Genomic DNA, 27,406 nt, shown 5'->3' with positions numbered 1-27,406 from the left:
CTCGAGGGAGCGGCCCGCGCTTGGCGGTCTCGCGCCCCCCCTCCCCCCCCGGCTCGGGCCGGTCTCTGGGGAAGCGGTTCCCGTGCGCGGCTCGGAGCTGAGTCGCCGCCATGGAGCGGCCCGGCGGCCTGGAGGCGGCGGAGCCCCGAGCCGAGCGGCGGCCCTCGGGCACCCGCAGAGTGGGCGGTGGGTGAGGGGGCGGCGGGCAGGGGGCCGGGCCGGACCCGGCGGCCCTCGGAGCTCAGCTCCCCTCCTCCGCCGGGCCCGCTCCCCGCGAACAGCCCCCCCCGAGCACCCCAAGTTTGGCCAGCCCCCCCCTCGGCAGTGAGCCACCCCAGCCACCCCCACACACCCCAACCCCCCCAGGCACTGAACCACCCCCCCACACACCCCAACCCCTCCAGGCACTGAGCCACCCCAGCCACCCCCACACACCCCACCCCCCCAGGCACTGAGCCACCCCAGCCACCCCCACACACCCCACCCCCCCCAGGCACTGAGCCACCCCCCCACACACCCCAACCCCCCCAGGCACTGAGCCACCCCAGCCCCCTCCACACACCCCAACCCCTCCCAGGCACTGAGCCACCCCAGCCCCCTCCACACACCCCAACCCCTCCCAGGCACTGAGCCACCCCAGCCACCCCCACACACTCCAACCCCCCCAGGCACTGAGCCACCCCCACACACCCCAACCCCCCAGGCACTGAGCCACCCCAGCCCCCCTTCACGCACCCCAACCCCCCCAAGGCACTGAGCCACTCCAGCCCCCTCCACACACCCCAACCCCCCAGGCACTGAGCCACCCCAGCCCCCCTTCACGCACCCCAACCCCCCCAAGGCACTGAGCCACCCCAGCCCCCTCCACACACCCCAACCCCTCCCAGGCACTGAGCCACCCCAGCCCCCTCCACACACCCCAACCCCTCCCAGGCACTGAGCCACCCCAGCCCCCTCCACACACCCCAACCCCTCCCAGGCACTGAGCCACCCCAGCCACCACCACACACACCCCAACCCCTCCCAGGCACTGAGCCACCCCAGCCACCCCCACACACACCCCAACCCCCCCAGGCACTGAGCCACCCCAGCCACCACCACACACACCCCAACCCCCCCAGGCACTGAGCCACCCCAGCCCCCTCCACACACTCCAACCCCCCCAGGCACTGAGCCACCCCAGCCCCCCTTCACGCACCCCAACCCCCCCAAGGCACTGAGCCACCCCAGCCCCCTCCACACACCCCAACCCCTCCCAGGCACTGAGCCACCCCAGCCCCCTCCACACACCCCAACCCCTCCCAGGCACTGAGCCACCCCAGCCACCACCACACACACCCCAACCCCCCCAGGCACTGAGCCACCCCAGCCACCCCCACACACACCCCAACCCCCCCAGGCACTGAGCCACCCCAGCCCCCTCCACACACCCCAACCCCTCCCAGGCACTGAGCCACCCCAGCCACCCCCACACACACCCCAACCCCCCCAGGCACTGAGCCACCCCAGCCCCCCTTCACGCACCCCAACCCCCCCAAGGCACTGAGCCACTCCAGCCCCCCCCACACGCACCCCAGCCTCCCCCCCCCCCCCCCGGCAGTGAGCCACACCAACCCCCCCAGGCACTGAGCCACTCCAGCCCCCCCCCACACGCACCCCGGCCCCCCGGCAGTGAGCCACCCCAGCCCCCCCACCCTCTCCTGGGCACTGAGGAAGCCCAACCCCCCCAGGCACTGAGCCACCCCAGCCCCCCTCCACACACCCCAACCCCCAGGCACTGAGCCACCCCAGCCCCCTCCACACACCGAGCCACCCCAGCCCCCCTCCACACACCCTAACCCCCCCAAGGCACGGAGCCACCCCAGCCCCCCTCCACACACCCCAGCCCCCTCCACACACCGAGCCACCCCAGCCCCCCTCCACACACCCCAACCCCCCAGGCACTGAGCCACCCCAGCCACCCCCACACACACCCCAACCCCCCCAGGCACTGAGCCACCCTAGCCACCCCCCCACATACCCCAACCCCCCCAGGCACTGAGCCACCCCAGCCACCCCCACACACACCCCAACCCCCCCAGGCACTGAGCCACCCCAGCCACCCCAACCCCCCCCAGGCACTGAGCCACCTCAGCCACCCCCCCCCCTCCCACGGCATGGAGCCACCCCAGCCATCCCCACAAACCCCAACCCCCCCAGGCACTGAGCCACCCCAGCCCCCCTCCACACACCCCAACCCCCCCCCCCCCCCAGGCACTGAGCCACCCCAGCCCCCCTCCACACACCCCAACCCCCCCAGGCACTGAGCCACTCCAGCCCCCCCCCACACGCACCCCAGCCCCCCCCCCGGCAGTGAGCCACCCCAGCCCCCCTTCCCTCTCCTGGGCACTGAGGAAGCCCAACCCCCCCAGGCACTGAGCCACCCCAGCCCCCTCCACACACCGAGTCACCCTAGCCCCCCTCCACACACCCCAACCCCCCCAAGGCACTGAGCCACCCCAGCCCCCTCCACACACCCCAACTCCCCCCCCAGGCACTGAGCCACCCCAGCCTCCTACACACACCCCAACTGCCCCCCCCGGCGCTGAGCTACCCCAGCCCCCTACACACACCCCAATTCCCTCCCCCAGGCACTGAGTTAGTCCAGTCCCCCTCCATACCCTCTCAGCTCCCCTCCCTCACGCACTGAGCCACCCCAGCCCCCTATACATCCCCAGCTCTCCTTCCCCAGGCACTGAGTTATCCCAATCCCCCCCTCCATACACCCTGAGTGCCCCTCCACAGGCACTGAGCTAACCCAGCCCCTTTCCACACACCCAAATCTCCTCCCCCAGGCTCCAAGCCAGCCCAATCCCCTCCATACCCCCTCCTGCTCTCCTCCCCCAGGCACTCCACGAGAGCCCAGCCCAGTTCCTGTTCACCCATCTAAGCCTGCCCATCCATATGCTGGCTACCATGCCCCTTTACAACCTGTGTGGTCTGTCCCTGCCCCTGCTTTGGTGAGCCCAGCTCAACCCTTCCCTGTCCAGTCTAGAAATCACAACCTACCCATCCCCTTCTCAGTTTGTCCAGTGCCCTTCAAAACCAGCTTCACCCTTGCAGCTTCTCCTACGTGGCCATTTCAGACCTGGCACAGTGCAGCCTTGTCTACGCTGGGCAAGCCTGTTAGTAATTACTGTGCTTGTACAGCAATGACAATGTGGTAGGAACTCTCCCTCCAGCTAAGTCCAGCTAAGTCCCTGACAAAGAGGTATAAGGTTTGAGGGCAGTTTAGAAGCTTATGTGACTTAAAAACAGAGGGGATGGAATGAAACCAAAGCAATGTCCACCCCGTCCCATTCACCCACCATTCCATTCTTTGAACAACCCCAGAAGTTCTCACACCAACTTTCTGGCTTTGCAGTAGAGAGTTGGGTTCTTGCTCATACAATATTATGGCACTAACATGTCCTTAAGTCGATAAGGAATCTGATCCTGAAGAAGCCCCAAGCACTCCATCCAGTGCTCAAAGCATGGGAAACACCCCTAGCATGCACATTCCTCTGATATGAAAGCCCCTTTCACAGCAAATAAGAATTTCAAAACCTATTTGGGAAACTTCAGGGTTAAAAGTGTTTCACTTTAGAAATGTTAAAAGGCTTGAGGATTTTCTCAGCGTAGTTGGAACCTGGTTTTAATGTATTATTTCTGTGACTATGTATGCCTCTCTTCTACATCCTTGCCTTTCTTTTTCATTATGCTTTTTATTTCACATGGTTAGGTATTGTGAAACCTCGTCTCACCTATAGCAGAGAGCTAGAAATGAAAACTACCCTTCAGGAACTGCTAATCTATATAATTTTCCTTACAGATCTATGTATATGTAAGTCTACTAATGAACTAAATGAATTGTAATGCATTATCTGCAAATATTTTTGGCTTACAAAGAGAGAGCTACACTTCTTTCAATGTATAATATTGGACTAGGAAGGCTGAGAGATACCACCACTCAGGGCTAGTCTACACTATTGCATAAATTGATGTAATTTATGTTGCTCAGGGGTGTGAAAACAATGTAAGTTACATCAACTTAAAATGCTGTTCCCACCGCTATATGTTGGTCAGAGATGTTCTTCCACCAATATAGCTTCCACCTATCGCAAAGGTGGAGTAATTATGCCAACAGGAGAGCATTCTCCCATTGTCATAGCACATCTTCACCAGACGATATAGCACAGTAGTGCAAACATGCCCTCAATCTCCCACTCCTTTGATTTCAGTGTGGTTTCGTTTGCATGTGCTGGGACAAAACTTTTCTTGCAGAATAACAGTTAATGAAGATGGTTCCCCATTGTAAAACAGAACTAACACTTAACTGAAGTACTATCAGGATCTGGACCATAACAGTAAAATGAATTGAAATGAAAGGCACTATGAAATTGAAAATATTACACACCCCTCTGGTGCTTAACAAAGATATTTCCTTTTATTTAGACACATTCTAAACAAAGAGCTCTGGTGCCTTGTAATATATGCAGTGCCTTGGTATAGTTACTGAGATAAGGATAAATACATACCCCTGATATTAAGGGAAAGTATATAATCTTCAGTTGGTTTCAAGAGACCAAAAGTACCCCTGCTTTTAGATTGTGTTTTCAGGCTAATACCTTTAGTTTGATGTAAGCAGTACTGTCAGGATATCACTGTTCTACTGGTAGTTGTCTTCATCATTAGAAATCATTTTGCATTCAAGCTCTTTCTTGCTTGCTAGTGACATTTGGCATGGTGAACACAGACATGTATTACTTGAACAAAGTCATGTCAAATCTCTTTCTGGAAACCTCTGTGTCTGAGACAGATAGAATTTCATTCAAGACGATAGGTAGCATGGTTGACTTCTGGAAGGTAAGGTTCTAATTTTAACTCAGGGATGGGGAACCTTTTTTGGGTTGGGGGCCACTGACCCACAGAAAAATCAGTCGGGGGCCATAGAAAAATGAGAAACCAAAAACCTCACTGATGTGGCCCCTGATTGAGAAGCAGAAAAAAAGACATGTCCCTCATTTCCCTTGCATACCAGTCCCAGAGCCATAGGCATGGTGAACACAGGCATGTATTACTTGAACAAAGCCTTTGCTCTGTTCCGCCGCTGTCTCCCAGGCCAAGCCAGACACTCCTCTTCACTGTAGCACCAGGAAGCAGAGAGCCCCAGCCCCAGCACACTGGCTTAGGAGATTGTAGCAGAGTGGAGAAGGCCGGTGTGTTGCTCTGCTTCCCCATGGCTCCTGCCACTGTGGTGAGAGTGAAGGGGCCTGACCCTGGCTGCCAGCCCCAACCCACCCCAGGCCCCGCAGGCTAACCTGAGTATGGGGGACCATCCCACCCATAGGATGGTTGGGGCAGCTGCTGCAGGGCCTCAAAAGCGCAGGGCCTGGGGCAGTCACACTGAACTGTCCTATGGACAGGACGGTGCTACATACACCTCCCCCAGGCCACAGGGGTGTGCTGGCAATGGCGCAGAGCTAGCAGTTGGAAGCTGCTCTAGCTCTGCTATGCTGCCTGTGGTGGCACCAGGGGCCCTGGCAGAGTGGGTTAAATCGCTTGGGGGTGTCAGGCAAAGCCAGGGGATTCACAGGGGTAGCACACAGAGACACCCATCCCTAAGCCCTGCCAGAGAGGGGTGTCCGCTGGCCCACTAGGAGGAATTGAGGACTGGCACTGCCCCTAAGGTAAATTGAGTTTGAGACCCCTGACTTCGGGTATGTCTACACTGCAAAAATAAATAAATCCATGAAGTGGCGAGTCTTAGAGCTTGAGTCAACTGACTTGAGCTTTCACCGGATGGGGAAGGCCTAAAAATAGCAGTGTAGATGTTCCCTCCTAGGCTGGAACCCAGACTCTGAAACCTGGTGGGGAGGCAAGGCCTGAGAGCCAAAGCTCTGGCCTAAACAGAAGTTTCCATAGTAGGACTTGTGCTAGGGTGCTAAAATTAGCAGTCAGTAGACTTGGGCTCTGAGACTTACAACTGTGGATTTTTCTTCAGGGTAGACGTGTCTATATTGCAGTAAAACCTCTGCAACTAGCCCATATCAACTGATGGGCTCACAGGACTTAGGCTGCAAAATTACAGTGTAGATGTTCAAGCTAGGGCTGGAGTCCAGGAACTAAGAATGTTAAGAAGCAGGTAATTGACTAATTATGTAGTCAATACAATTTGTATTGACTACATGATTAGTCGATAAGGGCCCCGGCTACAGCTCTGCAGTTTAAATGTAGTAGGAGCTGGGCACACAGGCAGCCTGGCTCCTACTACATTTCAACTGCAGAGCCACAGCGGGGATAGGTCTGGGTCTCTGCCTCCCCCACCACCACCACGGAGACGGTGCTGGGGGAGCCAACTTTTAAGCTGGGTCCCCCCGAGCACCAGCTTCTGGTTCCCCTTCTTGCTGCCTCCGATACAGAGGCAGTGGGGGGAGGGGCAGGGAGAGAAGCGAGTAGTGACTTGACTACCCGATAAGCCTAGACTTATTGGGTAGTTGACTACTTGACTAGTCGCTTACATCTCTACCATGAACTGAGCCTGAACATCTACTCTGCAGTTATATACCCACAGCCTGAGCCCTGCAAGCCCAGCTCAGCTGACACAAGGGAGCCAACAGTGTTTTAATGCTCACCAGATTTTTACCACTAGATGGAAGACTCAGCTCAGTTTGCAACATTGGAAGACACAAATATTGTAGTTCTAGGACTATTTTCCCCCTAGTTAATATTTAAAAGTAAGGGAATCTGATTATAAGGATTATCCTGGGGGACCCATATTTCCCCTTTGATCATATAATCATAGGACTGGAAGGGACCCCGAGAAGTCATCAAGCCCAATCCCTTGCACTAATGGCAGGACCAAGCACCATCTAGACCCTCTGTGTCGGTTGTTTGTCTAACCTGCTGTTAAAAAGCTCTAAATAATGGATATTACCCAACCTCGCAAGGCAATTTATGCCAAACCATCCCAGTGCCCTAACCGTGCCAGTATCTACATAAGAACATAAGAACGGCCGTACTGGGTCAGACCAAAGGTCCATCTAGCCCAGTATCCTGTCTACCGACAGTGGCCAACACCAGGTGCCCCAGAGAGGGTAGACCAAAGACAATGATCAAGCGATTTGTCTCCTGCCATCCCTCTCCAGCCTCTGACAGAGGCCAAGGACACCATTTTATCCCCTGGCTAATAGCCTTTTATGGACCTAACCTCCATGAAATTATCTAGCTTCTCTTTAAACTCTATTATAGTCTACACTTCGTTTTCTCTTTGAAGGCTATGAACAACATGATTGCCAGCAGTCATAAGTTATCAGGCTGCTCTCCCTAAGCACACACATTTATTCTTAAGTTGAAAACACTACAGAAAAAATATTTAAAACAATAACAGATCTCATATACATGCTAAGAGCTTACCTGAGGTCACCCACCAATCTTAGGGGGCTTCAGTAGCCCAAAGTTCTTCCAGCCTTTCCCAGGAAGGATTTGGGCCCCTCTCCCCCCGCCCCCCTCCAGACAGAAGCTCCTGTCTGTTCGCTGGCTCCAAAGAAAGGCCCAGAGTCAGTTTGAACTATTTATCCAAAAGTATTTTCTTTGTCTTTTGGTCTCTGGAACCAGTTGGAACAAGTCTCCCCAGGTGAGGGTAATTCTCTGAAGATGTTACAACCTATCAACCTTCGGTGTTTATAGCTCCTGGACAATAGCTAGACCTAACTTATAAGTTCTAAAAAAACTTAAAAAACAACAAATAGTCTGGTAGCACTTTAAAGACTAACAAAACATGTAGATGGTATCATGAGCTTCCATGGGCACAACCCACTTCTTCAGATGACTGGAGTGCTGGACTTCCAACACTCTGGTCATCTGAAGAAGTGGGCTGTGCCCACAAAAGCTCATGGTACCATCTACATGTTTTGTTAGTCTTTAAAGTGCTACCAGACTATTCGTTGTTTTTCAAGATTTTCCTGTTATAGACTAACTTGGAAATGTGTAATTTCTAGTCTTTTATGAAAGTCCTATCAGAAAGATTGGCATCTTAAAAATGTACACTGAAAGGGGCCTTTTCAGCTTCTCGTATCTAATTTCATTACGTTATCCAGTTTGCAGAAGGCCCCCTTCTGGATGGTCTGTACTGGGACACATGGTACAACAACAAGACGTTGACCAGCCATAAAAACAGCAGCCATGTTTACTATGAGAACTTACTTTTAGGATTAGCTCAGATTCGCCAGTTAAAAGTCCGCAACAACACCTGCTCCATCTATCCCTATTTCCGAACATTTCTGAAAGAGTGTTACCACGAGTACCGCTATGGAGCTGAAGATAGATCTGATTTTGGTCTGAAGAACGGGTCTGTGTGAGTACTGTAGTATTCCACTTTGGACTTTCTTATTGTTTACTTTGGATATAGGTTTATAAGACATGCAGGGTTTTAAAATTCCATGACTTTCAATGGGAGTTGGACACTTAATTCCCTTAGATGATTTTCAGAATTCTACCAAGAAAGCCTGAAAACTGCTCAATACAATTTCCATTGTCATTGCTTTAATGCATTTCGATCTCAGCAATCAAAACTTCTGAGAGGAGAAATTCTTCACTGATTTGTACTGGTGCAGCCCACTGATTTGGATGTACACCAGGAATGGGCAATAATTCTTGATGAGGGGGCCTCGCCAAGAATTTGGCAAATGGCCAAGGGCTGCACTTTTCTATGCTATTAATGGAGGAGGTGTGGGGTCTGGGACAGAAGTTGGGTACAGGAGGGAACTCTGGGTAAGGAATTGGGATGCAGGAAGGGACGTGGAGTTTGGGAGGGAGTTTGGGTGAAGAAGGGAGATGTGACCAGGAGCGGCCCGAGGCTGGCTGCAGCAGCTGGCGCCCCTGCCTGAACGGCCGTCAATGGCCATGACGTCATAATCAGGCGCCCAGGCCAGCGGCGCCCTAGGAAGCTGCCTAGCGCACCTAGGCTCACGGGCCGCCCCTGGGCGTGACCTGGGGCAGGAGGCGGGAGCGTGGGATGGGGTGCTAAGTTCAGGCTCTGGCTAGGAGGCAGTTTCCAGACAGCAGCCCAGTGGTACTCTCAGGCAGACTCCTTGTGAGAGGAGTCACTCTCACTCAAAGTGGCCAGATAATGGGGCTAGCGTGTGTGACTGCACAGCATGTGCCATGGGGGTGGGGCTTCTCAAGCGATACATGCCCACCATCATGGCCCAGCCAGCTCCTATTGGCCAGAAATTGGCCAATAGGAGCTGCGAGGATTGTGCTTGGGGAAGGAGCAGTGTGCAAAGACCCCACCCCCGCTAAGAGGCACATGCTGCAAAGCTATACAGGCTGGCCCCTGTAGCCGGCCGCTTTGAGTGCCGTGTGGGGGCTTGGCAGGCAGTGAGCCAGCCCAAGGGTCCCACTGGGCTACAGGACATTGGTGGCCCAGAGTATTGTGGCAGGCTGTATTTTGCCCACCCCTGGTACATACCAACAGAGGAATTTGGCATCAAGATAGGGGACTCTGGACTAAGTTCAGCACTGGCATAAAATGTGCAAAACTCCATTGATTTGACTAGAAACGCACCAGTTATGGGAGGCCAGAATTTGAGCTGACCTCTTCTAGTCTGGTACTAATGCCATGCAGACAGAGGTAAAGCAGGCTCTTCGCACCTCCAGCAGAACTCTTCAGTCATTACTACTAGTTTTACTTAAGATCATTTAAATCCATTTTAAAAGAATGTAAACTGGGATTACTACAATAGCAATACTCTGTGGCTACGTCTACACTGGCATGATTTTCCGGAAATGCTTTTAACGGAAAAGTTTTCTGTTAAAAGCATTTTCGGAAAAGCGCGTCTAGATTGGCAGGATGCTTTTCCGGAAAAGCACTTTTTCTGGAAAAGCGTCCGTGGCCAATCTAGACACGCTTTTCCGCAAAAAAGCCCCGATCATCATTTTCGCGATCGGGGCTTTTTTGCGGAAAATACTACTCTGCTGTCTACACTAGCCCTTTTCCGGAACAGTTTTCTGGAAAAAGACTTTTGCCCGAAAGGGAGCAGCATAGTTTTTCCGGAAAAGCACTGATGATTTTACATTAGATCGTCAGTGCTTTTTCGGAAATTCAAGCGGCCAGTGTAGACAGCTGGCAAGTTTTTCAGGAAAAGCGGCTGATTTTCCGGAATAACTTGCCAGTCTAGACACAGCCTATGTGTAAATGTGAGATGTTCCATTTGGATATGAAGATTTTTTTAAGCTGGGAGAAATTCAGCTTTTAAGTATATCTGTCTTTGAAAAATTTATTGACTAGCCCACATTAAATATATGTAAACCTTCCAAGCCCACGCCTGTATTCCATCTTTCCTAGTGAGGAAAGGATAATTCAAGAGTCCAAAATGCAGTAGTGGTTGAATGAAGCATAAGAAGTGGGAAATAATTGGTTATAAAAACCTCTTGCAGTCCAATTTCCCAGTCGCTAAACTGCTTTGTTTCCTTGTCTCCAACAGATGGAGCTATTCCTCTGCCTCCTCATTAGCTCCCTGGCACTGGGGAGCCATTGGTCTTTACAGTGGTGGTGGATTTATGTTCACCTTGCCTAAATCGAAAAGTGAGAGCATAAGGAAGCTTGCGTTTCTCAGACGTAATGGCTGGATCACTAGAGGGACAAGAGTCATATTTATCGACTTCTCGGTATATAATGCTAACATAAACCTCTTCTGTGTAGTCAGGTCAGTGCTTACATTTACTCCACCCAAAATCCCATTTACTAAGATATTAGCTTATTTAAGGCTGAAATAAAAGGCTGTTTATCCTTAGCACACTCAGTTGTGTTTCTCATCCAGTAGTTGGCAAGACAGCTAATTCTTAAAACAGGAGCAAATGCTTCAACCCGGTCCTGCAGAGGATTATACCTAGCCCTATAGCTGATTATTCCAATGGGACAGGACTTGACTTGAGTAACCTTTTGCACTGTCAGAGTCTTGGGTATTAGTCTTGTCATCAGCTACTGAAGGAAAAACACAGAATCCTGAACTTAGGGCTTGGCCGAGTGGATGATCCTCTCAAAGACCATTTAGTTAAGATCAGTGCAAGCAGATGGAATATTTGGTTTGCATGCCATATGCTTTTCTTGTTTTGCCTTCAGCTTATTCCATTTCACTCTCTTCCGGATGTCTGAGAATTATCTTTAGAGGAAGAGTTAATGGAAATGAGAGATGTTAAGCTTGCTATTTTTACAGAAGCATTTCCCCTCATTGGATCATTAGATCATGTTTTAATTTTAAGGGAAAAGACTTGAAGTGATGCTGTCTGATCACTGAAACCAGTAATAAATACAATCCTGTCTAATCCCTTCATAGGTTGGTAGTGGAATTCCCAGCTACTGGTGGTGCTCTTCCTTCCTCACAGTTTTACTCAGTAAAGCTTCTCAGATATGTCACTTACTACGATTATTTCCTGGCCTCTTGTGAAGTCATCTTCTGCCTCTTTATCTTTGCTTTCATCATCCAAGAAATTATGAAAGTTAGAAAACTGAAAACGGAATATTTTAAAAGCGCCTGGAACTGGCTGGATATGCTGCTGGTGTCAGTGAGTACTGCCTGGTCCTGCCTTCTACTTGCAGGTTTGGAATCTCCTTTGGACACTACCAGTTTGGAACAAATGGCCATTGTGATGGGAGACATGACAGAGATGGCCAATGGGTCTATGCAGTTTAGTACAGTGATGAGACTAGGTTGTGCAGTGGGTAGGGCAGTGCACTGGATGATGGCTCAGGAGACTAGATTCTATACCCAGCTTTCCCCTGGATGTGCCATGTGACTGTTCGAGTCACTTCCCCTCTTCCTCTTCCTTCCCACGCTATGTCCGTCTCATCTATTTCAACTGCAAGCTCTTCAGGACAGCGAGAGTCTCCAAAAGTTTGTACAGCACCTGACACAATGGGGCCTCTTGGTGCTATCATACATGATTCAATGAATGATATCAATAAACTAGGCAAATACAACTTAGATGGGGCTACTATAAGGTGGGTGCATAACTGGCTGGATAACCGTACTCAGAGAGTAGTTATTAATGGTTCACAATCCTGCTGGAAAGGTATAACAAGTGGGGTTCCACAGGGGGTCTGTTTTGGGACCGGCTCTGTTCAATATCTTCATCAATTATTTAGATATTGGCATAGAAAGTACACTTATTAAGTTTGCAGATGATACCAAGCTGGGAGGGGTTGTGACTGCTCTGGAGGATAGTCATAATTCAAAATGATCTGGACAAATTGGAGAAATGGTCTGAGGTAAACAAGATGAAGTTTAATAAAGACAAATGTAAAGTGCTCCACTTAGGAAGGAACAATCAGTTTCACACATACAGAATGGGAAGCGACTGTCTAGGAAGGGATCTAGGGGTTATAGTGGACCACAAGCTGAATATGAGTCAGCAGTGTAATGCTGTTGCAAAAAAAGCAAACATGATTCTGGGATGCATTAGGAAAAAGTTCCTAATTGTCAGGGTAGTCAAACACTGGAATAAATTGCCCAGGGAGGTTGTGGAATCCCCATCTCTGGAGATATTTAAGAGCAGGTTAGATAAATGTCTATCAGGGATGGTCTAGACAGTATTTGGTCTTGCCATGTGGGCAGGGGACTGGACTCGATGACCTCTCAAGGTCCCTTCCAGTCCTAGTATTCTATGATTAAAAATAAATCTGATAACATAGTTTCATAACTAATTTGTGAGCAAACTAAACAAGGCATGGCCCGTGGGTTTCTGTAGCCTGATCTGAATGTCAGTGGGAGTTTTTCCATTAAGTTCTGTGGACTTTGAAGAAGGTCTCAAATTGCTGTGAGGCTGAATCCTCAATTTCAATCTCTATCTTTGCTCAGGACCAAGCTGGCCCATGGTGTGGGTTTTCACCATATAGGTCAGAAAACACACATGTCTTCTGAGGGAGTTTCCCTTACATACTTATGGGATATCACACCACCATCTGTCAGGCATGAAATTCACCCTCCACACTGCTTTCTGGTCCAATCCCAGACCTGACAGGAGTCTGATTCTGATAGGAATCATCTTATACAGCTCCCTCACACCAGATTCCCCTACTAGAAGATGGCTCCCAGCGTACAGTGGACGGGCCAGTAATTTAGTACCATCTACTTACTCATCCCTCATACAGTTGGTGGGGGAGGGTGCACCTTTCACAGCTGTAGAGCCTGGTCCTATTGGGTCAAGAAGGACAGTGATTAGGAAGAGATGGTACAGAGGTGACACCTTCCCCCTTCAATTGAGTCCTTCCCTGAACATGCAGCTTAATATTACACTTCCCGCACTTGTAACACAGTCATGCACTCACTTTCATTCAGTGTTCCGGATTAGTCTTGTCAAATTATAGAGAGTTTTAGGCTAACGATCATGCATGATTAGTGCACAGAAGATGAGAAGCAGGGTCTGGATCATAGTCTGACTAGCCTCTGCTTTTATTCAGCTGTCTATCTTTGCCATTGCCTTCAATATGTACCGTACTGTAGAGGTGTCCATGCTGATGGAAAGCCTGCTGTCTAATGCATATGCTTATCCAGATTTTTATTTCCTTGCATACTGGCAAACCCGTTACAACAACATGATTGCTATCAATGTCTTCTTCGCATGGATTAAGGTACCAATTCTCGATTTTCCTGTTGTACATCAGAATCATAGTTCTGCTAAGTGTATTGTAAATCTTTGCCATTACATCTTCAAGGCTGAACTGCCAAGATAGAGCTAAAAGTGACAGTTTTGTTTATAAGATTCCAGAAGAGGAACATGGTACCTTGCTGTTTAAGGAACCAGGGTAGTCACATGCCCAATCCTTGCACAACCTTAGTCCTTCTAAAGGCAAGTTTCATATTTTGGACCCCAAGGTTAAAAGCCCCGTCTCCTATACAGAATTATTGACCTGCTAGACTGAGTGGGAAATAATTGTGCCAGTGTTTTAAAACTTTTTTATTTCCTAGACCTAGTTTTAACAAGGCTATAACCTGGTCTGTACTGATGGCACACCCATGATTATTCTTAAATAGCTTTTAAATACAGTGTCAGCTAAATTTACTTTTTTAGTGCAAATAAGGTCTACTATTGGGCACAGTACTTTAAAGGAAAGATATGAACAAATTGAAGAAATGCCAGAAGAAAACAAGAAAAATGATAAAAAGTTTTGAAACCTCAGCCTATGAGGAAAGGTTTAAAAATTAGGCATCTTTAGTCTTGAGAGTAAAACATTTTGTCGACTACATGATTAACGAATTACTCGCTTCTTAACTTCCCTACTCTAAAAGTGTCTGGGCCAGAGTCTGTGAGTGTCCTGAGCTTGGCTTCCATTTGTACAGACAAAAATTATTCCTGTCATTTTCACCGTCACTGATCTATATCTGTGGCTCAGGCATTTGTAAAGTGCCCAGCAGATGGTGGAAAGAAAGAGCAAGCACAAGGGGAGTCATTCACTCTTGCGAGGACAGAGACTGCTGTTTTTAAAGTCGGGCTCCCACTATTTAAATAAGCTAAAGCAGACTCTCTAGCTCAGTGATGGGCAATCTAGGCTAGTGAGTGGAGTGCATGAATGACCCTCCTTCATCTCACCTTGTCATAACCAAGGTGCTCTAGTTTGTGTGCCATTAAGGTAAAGGGGGGAAGTTTGTGGTCTTGGTACCATTCAGTCTGCCTGGCTGCTGACTTTGCACAAGAATGAAAATCTGCTTTTGAATTCATGAGTTGTCATCTTAGATTCACAAACATTTGGGAGCAAAACCTCGTTACGAATACTCCCTTACCCAGATATGGATTGGTGTTATTGTGGAGGCCTTGAATTGCAGCTGTTGGCTGCTGCAGGCCGAGCTGTCTTGCCAGTGATCACAGGCTTAATTACAGGCTTGTCACAGGCTTAATTACAAGCCTCAGAGGCATAGTCACCCACAGTGAGTTTTACTGTGCAAATGTATTTGGCCACCAGCTTGCAGAGCAATCCTTTCCCCACAACTATGTCTAATCCAGCTCTCACTGAAGAGTCAGGCTATTAATACTGATTAAACACCCAACTTAACTCATAAGTTACAGTAATCGGGCAACACTCTATGTACTGTGTTACGAAAGGTACAGTATGTTTTGGTCACTTCCCAGTAATAACTTGATCTCTTCTCTTCTAGATATTTAAGTACATAAGCTTTAACAAGACGATGACTCAGTTGTCCTCCACGTTATCCCGCTGTGCCAAAGACATCATCGGATTTGCTATCATGTTTTTCATCATATTCTTTGCATATGCACAGTTAGGCTACCTTGTTTTCGGGTCGCAAGTTGATGAGTTTTCCACCTTTCAGAACTGCATGTATGTAGTTTTCAAACCTTTGCAATGCAGACACCTCTAATTGGGCGTGCAAATAACCTCCCTGCAACAGAACTTAAACCCACCCCTTATGCTATTACAGTAATTGTACTCTCTTAGGTAATGAGAGTGCTACAAAGCTCAGAGCCCTGTAGCCCATCCACAACGCCTTCTGAATTTCCTCTAGAAAGGCATTCTCGGTTATCTTGTTGTTCTAGCGGCAGACTAGGTCAGATTCCAGTTGGCATCTGGAGTCGGGTTTACTGCCTCCAGTGCTGACCCAATATATATCCAGATCAACATTATATGCAGAGTCTTGGCTGAAAACTGTCCTCATACAGCAAGATTAATTTGTGCAGGGGCATTAGGCATATGGATAAGACTGTTGCCTGATCTGCAGCCTCAGAGACACACACAATCTCACAGAAAATGCTCCCTCACCTCTAGGCCATGCACCATTATGCCCTGTGGGTAAAAGTCAGAGAATCTGCTGAGTAATAACTGATTTTATTGGCAGCAGAATCTTGACAGTGGATTTCCACCCTGCAGTGCCTTGACAGTGGGTTTCCATCTGTAGTGGCCATTGCATTTTATCCCCATAACATAAGAACTAGGGGTCACCAAATGAAATTAATAGGTAGCAAGTTTGAAACAAACAAAAGGAAGTTTTTCTTCACGCAGCGCACAATCAACCTGTGGAACTCCTTGCCAGAGAATGTTGTGAAGACCAAGACTTTAGCAGGGTTCAAAAAAGAACTAGATACATTCATGGAGGTTAGGTCCATTAGTGGGTAGGAATTGTGTCCCTAGCTTCTGTTTGTCAGAGGCTGGAAATGGATGACAAGAGAGGGATTATGTGACGATTACCTGTTCTGTTCACTCCCTCTGGGACGTCTGGCATTGGCCACTGAAGACAGGATACTGAGCTAAACAGACCTTTGGTCTGACCCAGTATGGCCCTTCTTATGTTCTTATGCATATGCACAGCGCTAGCCAGTGTTTCGCTTGTGCCTTTCTAAACATTTCTCTTCCAGAAGTTCTTTAATCCATAACCCCATACTTCCTACCTTACAAAATAACTCCTTTAAACCTTTAAAAGAAGATCACATGGTCAATAGACCTGTTTTTTTCTCAAAGTTTTACACAGTTTCGCATAGTGCTGGGTGATTTTAACTTTGCGAGCATAGAGCAAGCCAACCGAATTCTCGGCCCCATTTACTTCATCACATTCGTTTTCTTCGTGTTCTTTGTGTTGCTGGTAAGTAGTGTGTTAATTATGAACAACAATAATAATACAAGTTGAACCTCTCTAAACTAGGACTCTCTGGTCTAGCAATCTCCTTGCCAGAGCACAGATGTTCCTGGACCAGACCACCCCAGAAGTCAGACTGCAGGAGGACCTACGGCCAGGAGCCCTGCAAGGGCCAGCAGCAGCAGGGCCAGCAGCCCCGCCAACACTGTCATCACCAGTGCCAGCAGCCAGTAGCTCATCCAGAGTGGGCTGGCAGCAGTGGGGTTGGGAGCCAGAGTGGGGTGGGCAGCCTGAGAGGGGCCAGCAGTCGGGGCTGGGAATGGAATTGGGCAGGGGGGCCAGAATTGAGCTCCCCTAGTCTGGCAAATTCCTTTGTTCAGGACCAATCAAGTCCAGAGGGTACTGGACCACAGAGGTCCAACCTGCACATTTACACTAACCAAATCATATTGAACCCTCTCCTTTCACATAGTGAAGTGTGTGGACATCAGACTTGGCCAGGTCATTCCGGGGGATTGTCATGTGACACAGTGACTATTAGGGCCTGCTATGTCTATGCAGGCCTCTGTGTTCCGTTCAGAGTTAGCCAAGGTTATTACACAGGTGTTGCCCTTAACCCTCCTCCCCTCCTCATTCGAACACTCTCACCTGAGTTTAGTTGTGGTTTTCAACTAGCCCATCTGGAGGTTGGTTCCCTACTTTCACTCAGGCTGGTAATCCCCCATCTTTGCAGTGAGTAGGCACAGATTAAATCACTTGATGCTGAGAGTCCTCCAGTGCCTTCTCACTAGTCCCCATGCACCCAGAAGGACAGACAAGTTCTCCCACAATTCACAGGGAATGGCTCAGTTTATCTCAGCACAAACCAGAGTCTGCCCTCACATGTCTATCAACACACAGAGATGAATGCTGCACCAGTAAGGACACAGTGACTGGTATACTTTTGCAGTGCAGCTGCTCACACCTTGGACTAGGTTAGCCCAGATGCTTCATGAAGACACACCTGTGCTGAGCTAGAGCCTTCCTCCATCAAAGAGCAGTACAGCATTAAATACTGGACAAGAGGCAGGAGAATGAAGGCTGTAGTTCCATCTAAGGTGTCACCCCCCCCCTTACTATTCTCCTTTCCTTTATCATCTGGCTGCACCTTTGATTGTATAAATGTCAGCAGAATGTGGCCCTTTTTCTAACCAGTGATCCTTACTACAAGGATAACTGTACCCAAATGGGCATAGTTGCTACCCCCAGTTTTCTAGAACTCTGCTGTAGCAGCATGAGAGGGACAGAAGGACAGAAACACTCATTAGCGTGTCTGGGCAGAAGGGAAGAGGAGTTAGACTAAGGAAAGAGGAGTGCTAGATCTGAACCTGAACAGAACTGAATAGACTCTGGAAAGCAGAAATAGAATTTACATAGAGAACCTCACCAAATGCTTCCTTTCTATGCAGAACATGTTCTTGGCTATTATTAATGACACATACTCAGAAGTAAAAGCTGACTTTGCAGTGATACCGAGTAAAGAATTTGAGATCAGCGACCTCATTAGACAGGTAAGTACATGTCTCTAAAATGGTCTAGTTTAAAGGTAAAGATAAATCCCCAAGGGAAAAAAAATTCCACAGAACTGATTAACTGCCTGTTCTGAAATCAGGTCATAACTATTTTGGAATACTCATTTTAACAAATAGAAGAAAGCTCACAGAGTACATCCCTGAGACCTCTATTGAGTGCTCTCCCGGATTTGGGAATTCCAAACAAGCAGAAATCAAAACGTTTACCCCCCATTCCCAGCTTTCAAGCCATTGTTATTTAGCACAGAGGAACACAAAGGGGAATAACCCCCTTGCTGCTTAAACTTTTCAGGTCACCTAAAAGCAAGACTTCCTCTTTCCCTCCCAAAAAAGATGCCAGTGAAGGACAATTTGCCGAACATTTAAACACTCGCATAAAGATGATATAGTATGGGGAACAGGTGACCCCAGGAGTGGAAAACAGCCATCCTGAGATTGCCCCCTTCTCCAAAAAATCATCTGCAACTGAGGATTCGGTCAATTAGATGGACACTGAGGCCCTCATTCTGCCAGGATCCACTTACATGGAGCTCACTGCGGGTCTTCCTGTTTACTGAGGTCTCTACATGTATATGCAGAGATTTAATTACCAGGCTCTTGCAATCATTCCACTCTCCTCTGGGGTTTTGTTGACCTCAGTCACTAATTTCCAAGGGGCCTGATCCCAAAAGGCAGCGGGGTGCTCTGCTTTGCTGAGGAGTTTGCCCATAATGTGTTATGACACGTTAGATGAGGTTGTGACTAAAGTGAACATAGCAGAAGAAATAAACCTAACTGGAATCATTTGTATAATGACTTAGGGGATCCCATGAGGCATTTCAGTATAAAAGGGTAAATTTTCTGAGATGAATGCATGGTACTGGAAACGTAATTTTCATTATCACTAATAGGATTCATTTCTAATTGCTGGTGCCTCATGTTGACTGTGTCCCCCTTAAATTCAAGCATCACAAGCTTATTATGCCATGGTTTGTAGGAAAGCATTTTTCTCCACAGAAGTCCTGATTAGACAATTAACTCACTGACTTTTTCTTTTTTAAATTGTGCTCAGAGTTACAATAAGGCCCTTGTCAAACTCAAACTGAAGAAATCGAAGATGGAGGATTTGTACCCAGCAGGTGGAAGCTTGCAAAGCATGAAAACGTAGGAATCCAGCTCTAGAATTGTTGGGTTTAACTTTCAGAACCTTACTTTTAACCCGTCTACTTAGTTTTCAAATATACACTAATATTTGGAGAATGGCATGGGAGGTAGGGTGAGTGAACTCTGTGGCCCAGACCCTCAAAGGTATTTAGGCACCTAATTCCCACTAAGGTCATGTTCTCCCTCTGCTCATTTGCATTCTTAAATTCCTGGGTGCTACTCCAAGTGAGGAGCAGCTATTCAGCAAGGGTGTAGAATGGAGCTCTGAAGTAAGGATGTTAAATATCGGTTAATTGACTAGTTGAATAGTCGATGGAATTTCCATTGACTACTCTCCTAGTCGATAGGCACTTCCGCGTCAGGGGCTCCTGTACATTTCAAAGGAGGAATGCAGAACTCCATGCAGCCTGGGGCCAGCGGGAATCCCGCTGACTCCAGGCTGCATGCGGAATGCCAGCTTTGAAATGTACAAGAATCCCCAGTGGGGACTCTTGTGCATTTCAAAGCCGCAGAGCAGCATGGAGCCCGGGGTCAGCGGGAGACTTAGAGTCCCCCACTGATCCCAGGCTCCATGCTGCGCTCCAGATTTGAAATGCTGGGCACTCCCCAGCTGACTCTGGGCACCACACCACCACTTTGAAACTCTGCCTCCATGTTTCAAAGGGGCAGCCCCGCACAGCTGAGCCCGGGCTCAGCTGTGCGGGGCTGCCCCTTTGAAGTACCCACTCCCCCCTTCTTTGCTTCCTCTATCTGAGGCAGCAGGGTGGGGGGGAATCAACTAGTGGACTGACTATCCAATAAGCTTTTGATTGTTGACTAGTCCTTAACATTCTTACTCTGAAGAGGCTTCATACTGCAATCTGGTGATCGTAGAAGTCAGAGATGGGAAAGGCCCAGAAGATCCTGACTCTTCCCCTTAGCACGGCCAAGATTGCTCCTTGAAGTATATGTCTACATGGTCTCGGCCGCTACCCCCTAAATCAGCCTTAATAGCCTTATTTAAAATAATAAAAATAATGCCTAGTTCTGATATAGTGCATATAATTCATCTCTCTCAAAGAATTTTACAAAAATGGTGTTTTACCAGAGGGGAATAGTAGATTAGACATTAGATTGAATAAATTAATTTACGAGAATAATAAAAGCTTTGGGTCAATTGAAGTGGTTGCCATTTTAGAAGTAAATAATTTTCATTTGTGGAGAACAGGAAAATATAGGTGATTTATTTGCACAGTCAATGCTTTGGGTAGAAGAATATTCCCTTTTTAATAGCAACCTCTGTATAAATACTTACTGTAGCAACTGTTGTTAATCCATGGTGACCCATCTGCTTTAGGAAGCTTAGAGTCACACTTTTCAAAAGGGCCCCCTGTAGTCTTTGGAGTCTCATTACAAAATAATCTACTGGTTTTCATCCTGAAGGATCTTAATGCTCCAACATCCTCACTAGCAGGTGTGAAGGTAGAACGGCCAGACTGGTTATGGGATGGTGGGTTTTTTCCTGCACAATACAAAAGTGAAAGGAACATTTGTCTCTTCAGTGTAGGCTCATTTGTGCCTGAGAAGGGACAATTAATAACCATCTCCTTGAGGAGCTGTATTAATTTATATGGACCCCTAGTCAACCAAGCACTAAACATTCCCGCCCACCCATGTCCTGAACCCCACGTCTTGCATGACGCTGACATAGCTCCTTGCTTACCTAGTCTCAGCCTGTGCTCACTTCATGGCCCAGCGATAATCTGCTGATCCCAGGGTGTTGGCCGTCCCCATTTCCACCTGCTGAAGTGGACTAAGGGAGCTAAACGCACATTAAGTGCTTTCTTAATAATATTCTTCCACACTTGCCTTGGTTATGGTTGCCACAGGATGGGCTGTGGCTATAGGGTTCATGAGATCACAAATGGGAAAGAAGGCATCCACAACATGCTCTCACTAGCAAATTGTAAACCACATTATGGGAAAACTTTGATAGCCCACAAATTAGATGGTTTTAGCTCCTGGATCTTCTCAGTCAGTAAATTCCTGCTATTGATGGGGTGACTGCCAAATTTCCTCCATTTGTTGGCCCATTAGCTGTTAGGAATCTTACAAAGGTCTATCTGCATGCCTTGTCCATTACTCTCAGAAGAGGAATCGTCAGACCCAACAAACCATCTCACAGATGCATCTATTTTTCTGCTAGAGATGGTCTGTCCTCTTCCCCTCCCCCCACCCGAGCCTCAAAGACCTAATCCAGCATGATGTTCCTTCTTTTGCATGATATGACTGACAGCAAGGGATACTCAGCCTCCAAAACAGATGAAGCTTTGAAGCTTTCCAGAAGATCTAGTGTGGAAGAGAAGGTAGGCTATGTTCCTCTTTTTCTTACCAAAAGGCATGGACTTTATTTCAGATTTTACTTGTGAGGGTTACAACGTGGATAAACGAAGAGGGGTTTAGTTGTATGTTCATGTAACATGCTAACCTCTGACATCATGGAAGTAGCAATCAAACTTGAATGAGGTGAAGAGAACTTGCTAGTTGCATTCTCTATTCCTCAATGAAAGTCACCCATAGCTCCGCTCTGTTCAGAGGAGGCCACACATCAGAAGAGCAGAGCTGTTGCCAGCTTGAATTAAGTGCCGGAGGCTGTGGGAACAGGCTCTCGACTTGGGAATGGATCGTTTAACCAAACATTGGAACAATGCAAGACATAGAAAGCAATATGTGGTATAAGGGGCCTGACTGGGTCTGAGTCCAAGCCACAGAGAGAGCAAGCTTTGATTTTATGCCACGGGAAGTAGTGAAGCATTCTCAGGGGCATGGGAAGTCCATACTGAGGCAACAAAAGGTCATTGCTCCATTGCAGCTTTCTTGCCTTCCCTGGAAGTCCATAAAAATGGAGCTTCTACAGTTGCATAGTGGAAACTGCCTTGCCCCCTGAGAATTATTTTATTTCCTCTGCTCGTTCTGTAAAGCTCTCTCTTGGTACAGCCATCTTGGGGTCTCCCCTAATGCTGCATGAATATTTATACTTATAGCCTCCCCCAGTTTTGGAAGATCAGAAGCAGGATTGTTTTCAAAGCGAAGAGAAGAGACCTGGAAAGAGCAATTTTTTTCTGTCAGATGCATGCTTCCTAAAGTACATTCTGTGAGCGATTCAAGCAAATGTGTTACCCATAATGTGTGTGGGGGAAGGAGAGAGGTCAGCTAGCTCTTTATCTGAAGGGGCTGTTCTCCTGGAAAACCTACCCTTTCCTCTGCTGGGCAGGGTTATCTAAAGTCACCGCAGCTACAGAAGTGGAAGGAAAAGCTTCACCAGAAGTATCACTCTGCTGAGGATAAGGAGTCAGCTGCAGCACCTCAGGACCATGTCTCTCCTCAGGAATTTCAGCAGTAAGTTTTTGGACAAAGTAGCTACCGGGTCTGTTTTAAGAGAGTGGAGAGGTAGCCGTGCTGGCCTCCTGCTGATGAGACTGGCAGGCTATGGGAAGAAATCAGCTTGGCTCATTTCCCACATCACGACGCTTTCTGCAGCCAATGTTCTCAGTAGTTATCCGTGCCCCTTTTAAACTGGGGTTTTGCACAAAGTCAACTGAGGGACAAGCCGCCAGGTCAGTCCCTTTTAGAGATTGTGTGGCTCACCTCTTCTCATAGCCCTTGATTTACCAGTAGCTGTGGAGAACAGCAAGTGAGAGAGAGCGAGGAACAATTTAGAGAACAGTAAGTTATTGGGAGTAAATAGAGGTTTTATACCTACTGTACCGTGAGCACCGAAGGTGAATATACCTCAGTGTAGTCACTGGGCAACACCCTCCTCTTGTCAGCCCTGACCAACAAGGCTCTGTGGAGGAAGGGGGAGAGGCTAAGTAAGGAAGTGGCATTGAAGCTTGCTCTCCTGCCAGGGTCCCCTCAAGTGTGGGAAGCAGCCCAGGGACAAATGTGCAGAGGTAAAGAAAGGGGTCGTGGTGGCATTTCCTCCATTGGCTTGGGAGAGTCGTCCCAGCCTGGAGAGAGAAGCTGAGATTGTCATAAGCTCTTTGGGCAAGGAGTGACTTTCCATTCTGGATTTATACAGCTCCTGGGCCCGGTCACTAGGATCATCTGAGTATCTTTCACGTCATCAGTTCATAGAATCCTAGGTCTGGAAGAGACCTCAGGAGTCATCAAGTCCAGCCCCCTGCCCACGGCAGGACCAATCCCAACTAAATCAACCCAGACACCCAGGGCTTTGTCAAGCCGAGACTTAAAACCTCGAGGGATAGAGATTCCCCCACCTCCCTAGGTAACCCATTCCAGTACTTCACCACCCACCTAGTGAAATAGTTTTTCCTAATATCCAACCTAGACCTCCCCCACTGTAACTTGAGACCATTGCTCCTTGTTCTGCCATCCGTCACTACTGTGAACAGCCTTTCTCCATCCTCTTTGGAACCTCCCTTCAGGTAATTGAAGGCTGCTCTCAAATCCCCCCTCACTCTTCTCTTCTACAAACTAAATAAGCCAAAATCCCTCAGCCTCACCTTGTAGGTCATGTGCTCCAGCCCCCTAATCATTTTGGTTGTCCTCCGCTGGACCCTTTCCAATGTGTCCACATCCTTTCTATAGTGGGGGGCCCAGAACTGGATGCAGTACTCCAGATGTGTCCTAACAAGTGCCAAATAAAGGGGAATAACTTATCTAGATCTGCTGGAAATGCTCCTAATGTACCCCACTATGCCATTAGCTTTTTTGGCTACAAGGGCACACTGTTGACTCATATCCAGCTTCTCGTCCACTGTAATCCCCAGGGCCTTTTCTGCAGAACTGCTACTTAGCCAGTCGGTCCCCAGCTTGTAACAATGCTTGGGATTCTTCTGTCCCAAGTGCAGGACTCTACACTTGTCCTTGTTGAACCTCATCAGATTTCAGTAGCTGTGCTACTGTGATCTATGGTAGGCTTGGTGTGAAGGTGACTGGGTGGCCTGTGATATACAGGGGTCCCATCTGGCCTCGCTAGCACTGGGGCCTGGCCCTCGCCTGGCATTAACACAATGCAAGCAATGAGAATGATTCTTAAACACTGGGTGCTAAAGACTGGACAGTGTCCCCTTCCACCCAATACAATTTATCGGTGCATTTTCATTCCGTTCTAGACTTTTCAGATACGCGACGGATTTGGAGACACGGCTAAATGAGGTGAACGCAAAGCTGAGCCGAGTTCTAAGAAACATGCCTGAGCGGAAAGGCTCGCCAGACCAGAAGCAGAGATAGTAAGGTACAAGGGATGGGCCCATTTGTACTCCCAGAGGGACTTATTCCCTTGAGCGCCTGTGTTTCTGGACAGAAGGAACAGGGGCCATTTCTCTAGGATTGTTATAGCCAACAGGCTGCATGGTGGTGGCTGCCTTTTCGTATCCCCTAAAAGACACTTTGAGGCAAAGGATCCATGTAGCTTCAGACCCTGCACTCCCATTCTGGCCTGCCTCCTATTACCTCACCCCTTTTCTGGGGGCTGCCTCCATCAGGCTCAGTGGCTGCCAAGCCTTGCTAGAGCACTGGTTCGGGATTCATGGAACCTAGATTCCATTTCTAGCTCCTCTGTGAGCCTGCTGGGTGATATTGGGCAAGTTGCTGCAGTTTGTGCCTCAGATTCCCTGGCTGTGAGATAGGGCTAATAAGATGGACACCCTTTTTAAAGCATTTGCAGGTGGTAAGAACTAGATCAAAGCAGTACAGACTTTTCTGAGTTACCGACTTTACAGCAGCTCCTACTCTCTAATAAGGATGGAAACGTGTTTCTTAATGGGTCTTCTTTTAGCTCCTACCTCACACAAAATAGCTTTGTTTCACCTTCTCCACCAAAAGCTGATTCACCTATAAAAGCACAGAACAAGAATTCTTGTCTTCCAGTCCTCCTTCATTTGAGCCAGTAGGGGAAGATTTCCTGTTCCCTTACCAAATCAAAGCAGCCGGTTTCCAATTTGGAAGGTGGATTAAGGATTTGTCCCACCGCTAGCCAGTAGTTATGCTCATGGAAGAGCTGGATTGTTAGTCTCTGCCAACCATTCAACACACACAGCTAAGGCAGAAGTAGTACAAGCTTCCCCATTCTGCTCTATCCCAAACCTAATCTGGAGGGAGCCATGCAAGGGCTGAAAATGCTTCCACCCTCGCTGCCTTTTCTTCTGTTCTCCCTTAGCTCATTCAAATCTTTGCCATCCATGGGTTAGACACCTGACCCACATTCCCTCATTGGATGGCTCAGGTGCAATCTATTAAAAAAAATCTGGAGGTGACTCATTTAAAGCTACCTGGTAATTGTGATGTTTGTTCCCAGTTACAGCTGCAGGGAAGGAAATTGCACATTCCAAAGCTTTCTACGCATGCCGGCAACCTGGCTCTTCACACAGTCACTGAAAGACGCAGTCAGTACGGAAGGTGGAAGGCAATTCAGCTGGTGCCACACACTCACCTGTCATGGAAAAATAAAACTCAGCTGATTTTTTTTTATCTGCATGGCTGCTCATTTACAGGATTCTGGCTGGCGGTAAAGCTTTCTATTGTTCTCCAGTAGATAAGTTTAGCACATTCTAATGGTCACTCAGTCTATAAATCAGAGAAAGGCTAAAGCACTCTGAAGGGTGGATTCCATTCCGAGGGGACTGCATAGGCTAATCAATGCATGGGGCGCACAGAGCCCGTTCAGGAATCATGTCCTCTCTGAAATACAGTCCCTGCCCCCAAGAGAGTTTATGGACAATCTCCATGATTGGCTACCTGTGCAGGACCTAGCAGAGGGAGGCCCTGATCCTTGCCTGGAGTGCCTAAGGCTTCACTCACCCCAAGAACACAGTCCCTGCCAGTTAAACACACTTAGGCTATGTCTACCCTACCTAGTACGGCCGTTCTTGCGCAAGAATCTGCAGAGAGTCCACACTGCCCGTCCACTCTTGCGCAAGTAAATTTACAGTACGGCGTGGTAAGAGAGGGCTCCTTGCGCAAGAGCTATGTTCTTTTTTAACAGGTGTAAGCCCTCTTGCACAGGAGCTCTTGCGCAAGAGGGCAGTGTGGACGCTCGGCAGGGATTTCTTGTGCAAGAAAGCCCGATGGGTAAAATGGCCATCAGAGCTTTCTTGCACAAGAGAGCGTCCACACTACCATGGGAGCTCTTGCACAAAAGCACAGCTCGCACATGGCAGTGTGGACGTCTTCTTGCACAAGAACCCTTGCGCAAGATGTTCTTGCGCAAGAAGCCGCCAGTGTAGACATAGCCTCAGCAGTTCAGGGAACGGAGAAAGCTAGAGGCAAAGCACCTCCTAGAAACATTTCTGACTTTGAGTGTGGAAATCCTCTTTACAACAAGGGTGCTGCTTCCGTCCAGCCTGGCATTTAACAAAAGATGCAAGCAACAACCACAGCTGAGCTGGTAAACAAGGGACTAAAGGGAATGGACCATCCCTCTTTGTTCAGATTAACTGAATTTTTTCAGTGGGTCATTTTGGTTCCCTGCTCCAAGACCCACATTTCAGAAGGAGCCTGGGAGAGAAACCAACAAGGGAACAAACTTCAGTGAATGTCGGTTCACGTTTCTCCTTTGCTGCCAGGGTGGTTGTTGTCTGCCTAGTTATCTGGGTGGCTGTCAGGTTAAAGAACTGAACTCCTGTCACCCTCCTGTAGACAGCCAATTCTGAAGCAGTAACAAGGCTATGAGGGCTTTCAGCTTCTTCTGCACTCCACAAAATGTAGAGGGGCACCAGTGCAGAGACTGGACAACAAGTGCACCAGAGTCTTTTAATTGTCCACAGCTCAGCACACAATCCCACCTAGGAACCAGATTTGTTCCAGGAAAGGCAAAAAGGAGAGAGATGCTCTTTATCTTTGAGAGCCACATAGCTGTATACAGTGGTCTAAAGATGCTATGGTACCAGCGGCGGTGACTGCTCTCACACTGAGTCACTGATCACATTTCTCTCCCCTGCCCCTCTGAGGGGACAAAAGTTTGTGAAAAGGACAAATTAACTAGAGTTAACAGAAGCCACGTGTCAGGTTAAGTTACTTTTATTGATATTTCTCTCTATTGTTTGAAGTTGCTACCCTGTTTAATACAACTTAGGGACCACTGAT

General features: G+C 48.4%; 1 protein-coding gene across 2 annotated transcripts; it reads left to right on the top strand.

The window, feature by feature from the left end:
* Positions 1 to 48: 48 nt before the first annotated feature.
* On the top strand, positions 49 to 25,789 carry PKD2L2 (polycystin 2 like 2, transient receptor potential cation channel). 2 transcript variants are annotated; one of them, XM_075900447.2, is made up of 15 exons: positions 49 to 186; positions 3,761 to 3,862; positions 4,751 to 4,884; positions 8,118 to 8,374; positions 10,506 to 10,727; positions 11,358 to 11,586; positions 13,481 to 13,651; positions 15,174 to 15,355; positions 16,490 to 16,610; positions 18,053 to 18,154; positions 19,227 to 19,318; positions 21,594 to 21,663; positions 22,572 to 22,696; positions 24,436 to 24,557; positions 25,626 to 25,789. In XM_075900447.2, exons 1-14 carry the CDS (start codon positions 111 to 113, stop codon positions 24,551 to 24,553), a joined length of 2,001 nt encoding a protein of 666 aa, XP_075756562.1. In that variant the 5' UTR covers positions 49 to 110; the 3' UTR covers positions 24,554 to 24,557; positions 25,626 to 25,789. The 2 variants fall into 2 exon arrangements, with proteins under 2 accessions (XP_075756562.1, XP_075756561.1); XM_075900446.2 differs by having other exon boundaries at positions 25,620 to 25,788.
* The last annotated feature ends 1,617 nt before the right edge of the window (positions 25,790 to 27,406 follow it).

Source organism: Pelodiscus sinensis, chromosome 16 (genome assembly GCF_052426305.1).
Source record: "Pelodiscus sinensis isolate ZL-2025 chromosome 16, ASM5242630v1, whole genome shotgun sequence".
Lineage (NCBI taxonomy): Eukaryota > Metazoa > Chordata > Testudines > Trionychidae > Pelodiscus > Pelodiscus sinensis.
This window is presented reverse-complemented; position numbering and strand designations above follow the sequence as displayed.

Bases quoted from the DNA above. Each gene is read 5' to 3' on its own strand.
- PKD2L2 (XM_075900447.2), top strand. From the start codon at position 111: ATGGAGCGGCCCGGCGGCCTGGAGGCGGCGGAGCCCCGAGCCGAGCGG. The intron at 10,728-11,357 runs GTCAGTGCTTAC...ATCCCTTCATAG, and splicing joins AACCTCTTCTGTGTAGTCAG to GTTGGTAGTGGAATTCCCAG. The intron at 19,319-21,593 runs GTAGGAATCCAG...TATGACTGACAG, and splicing joins AGCTTGCAAAGCATGAAAAC to CAAGGGATACTCAGCCTCCA.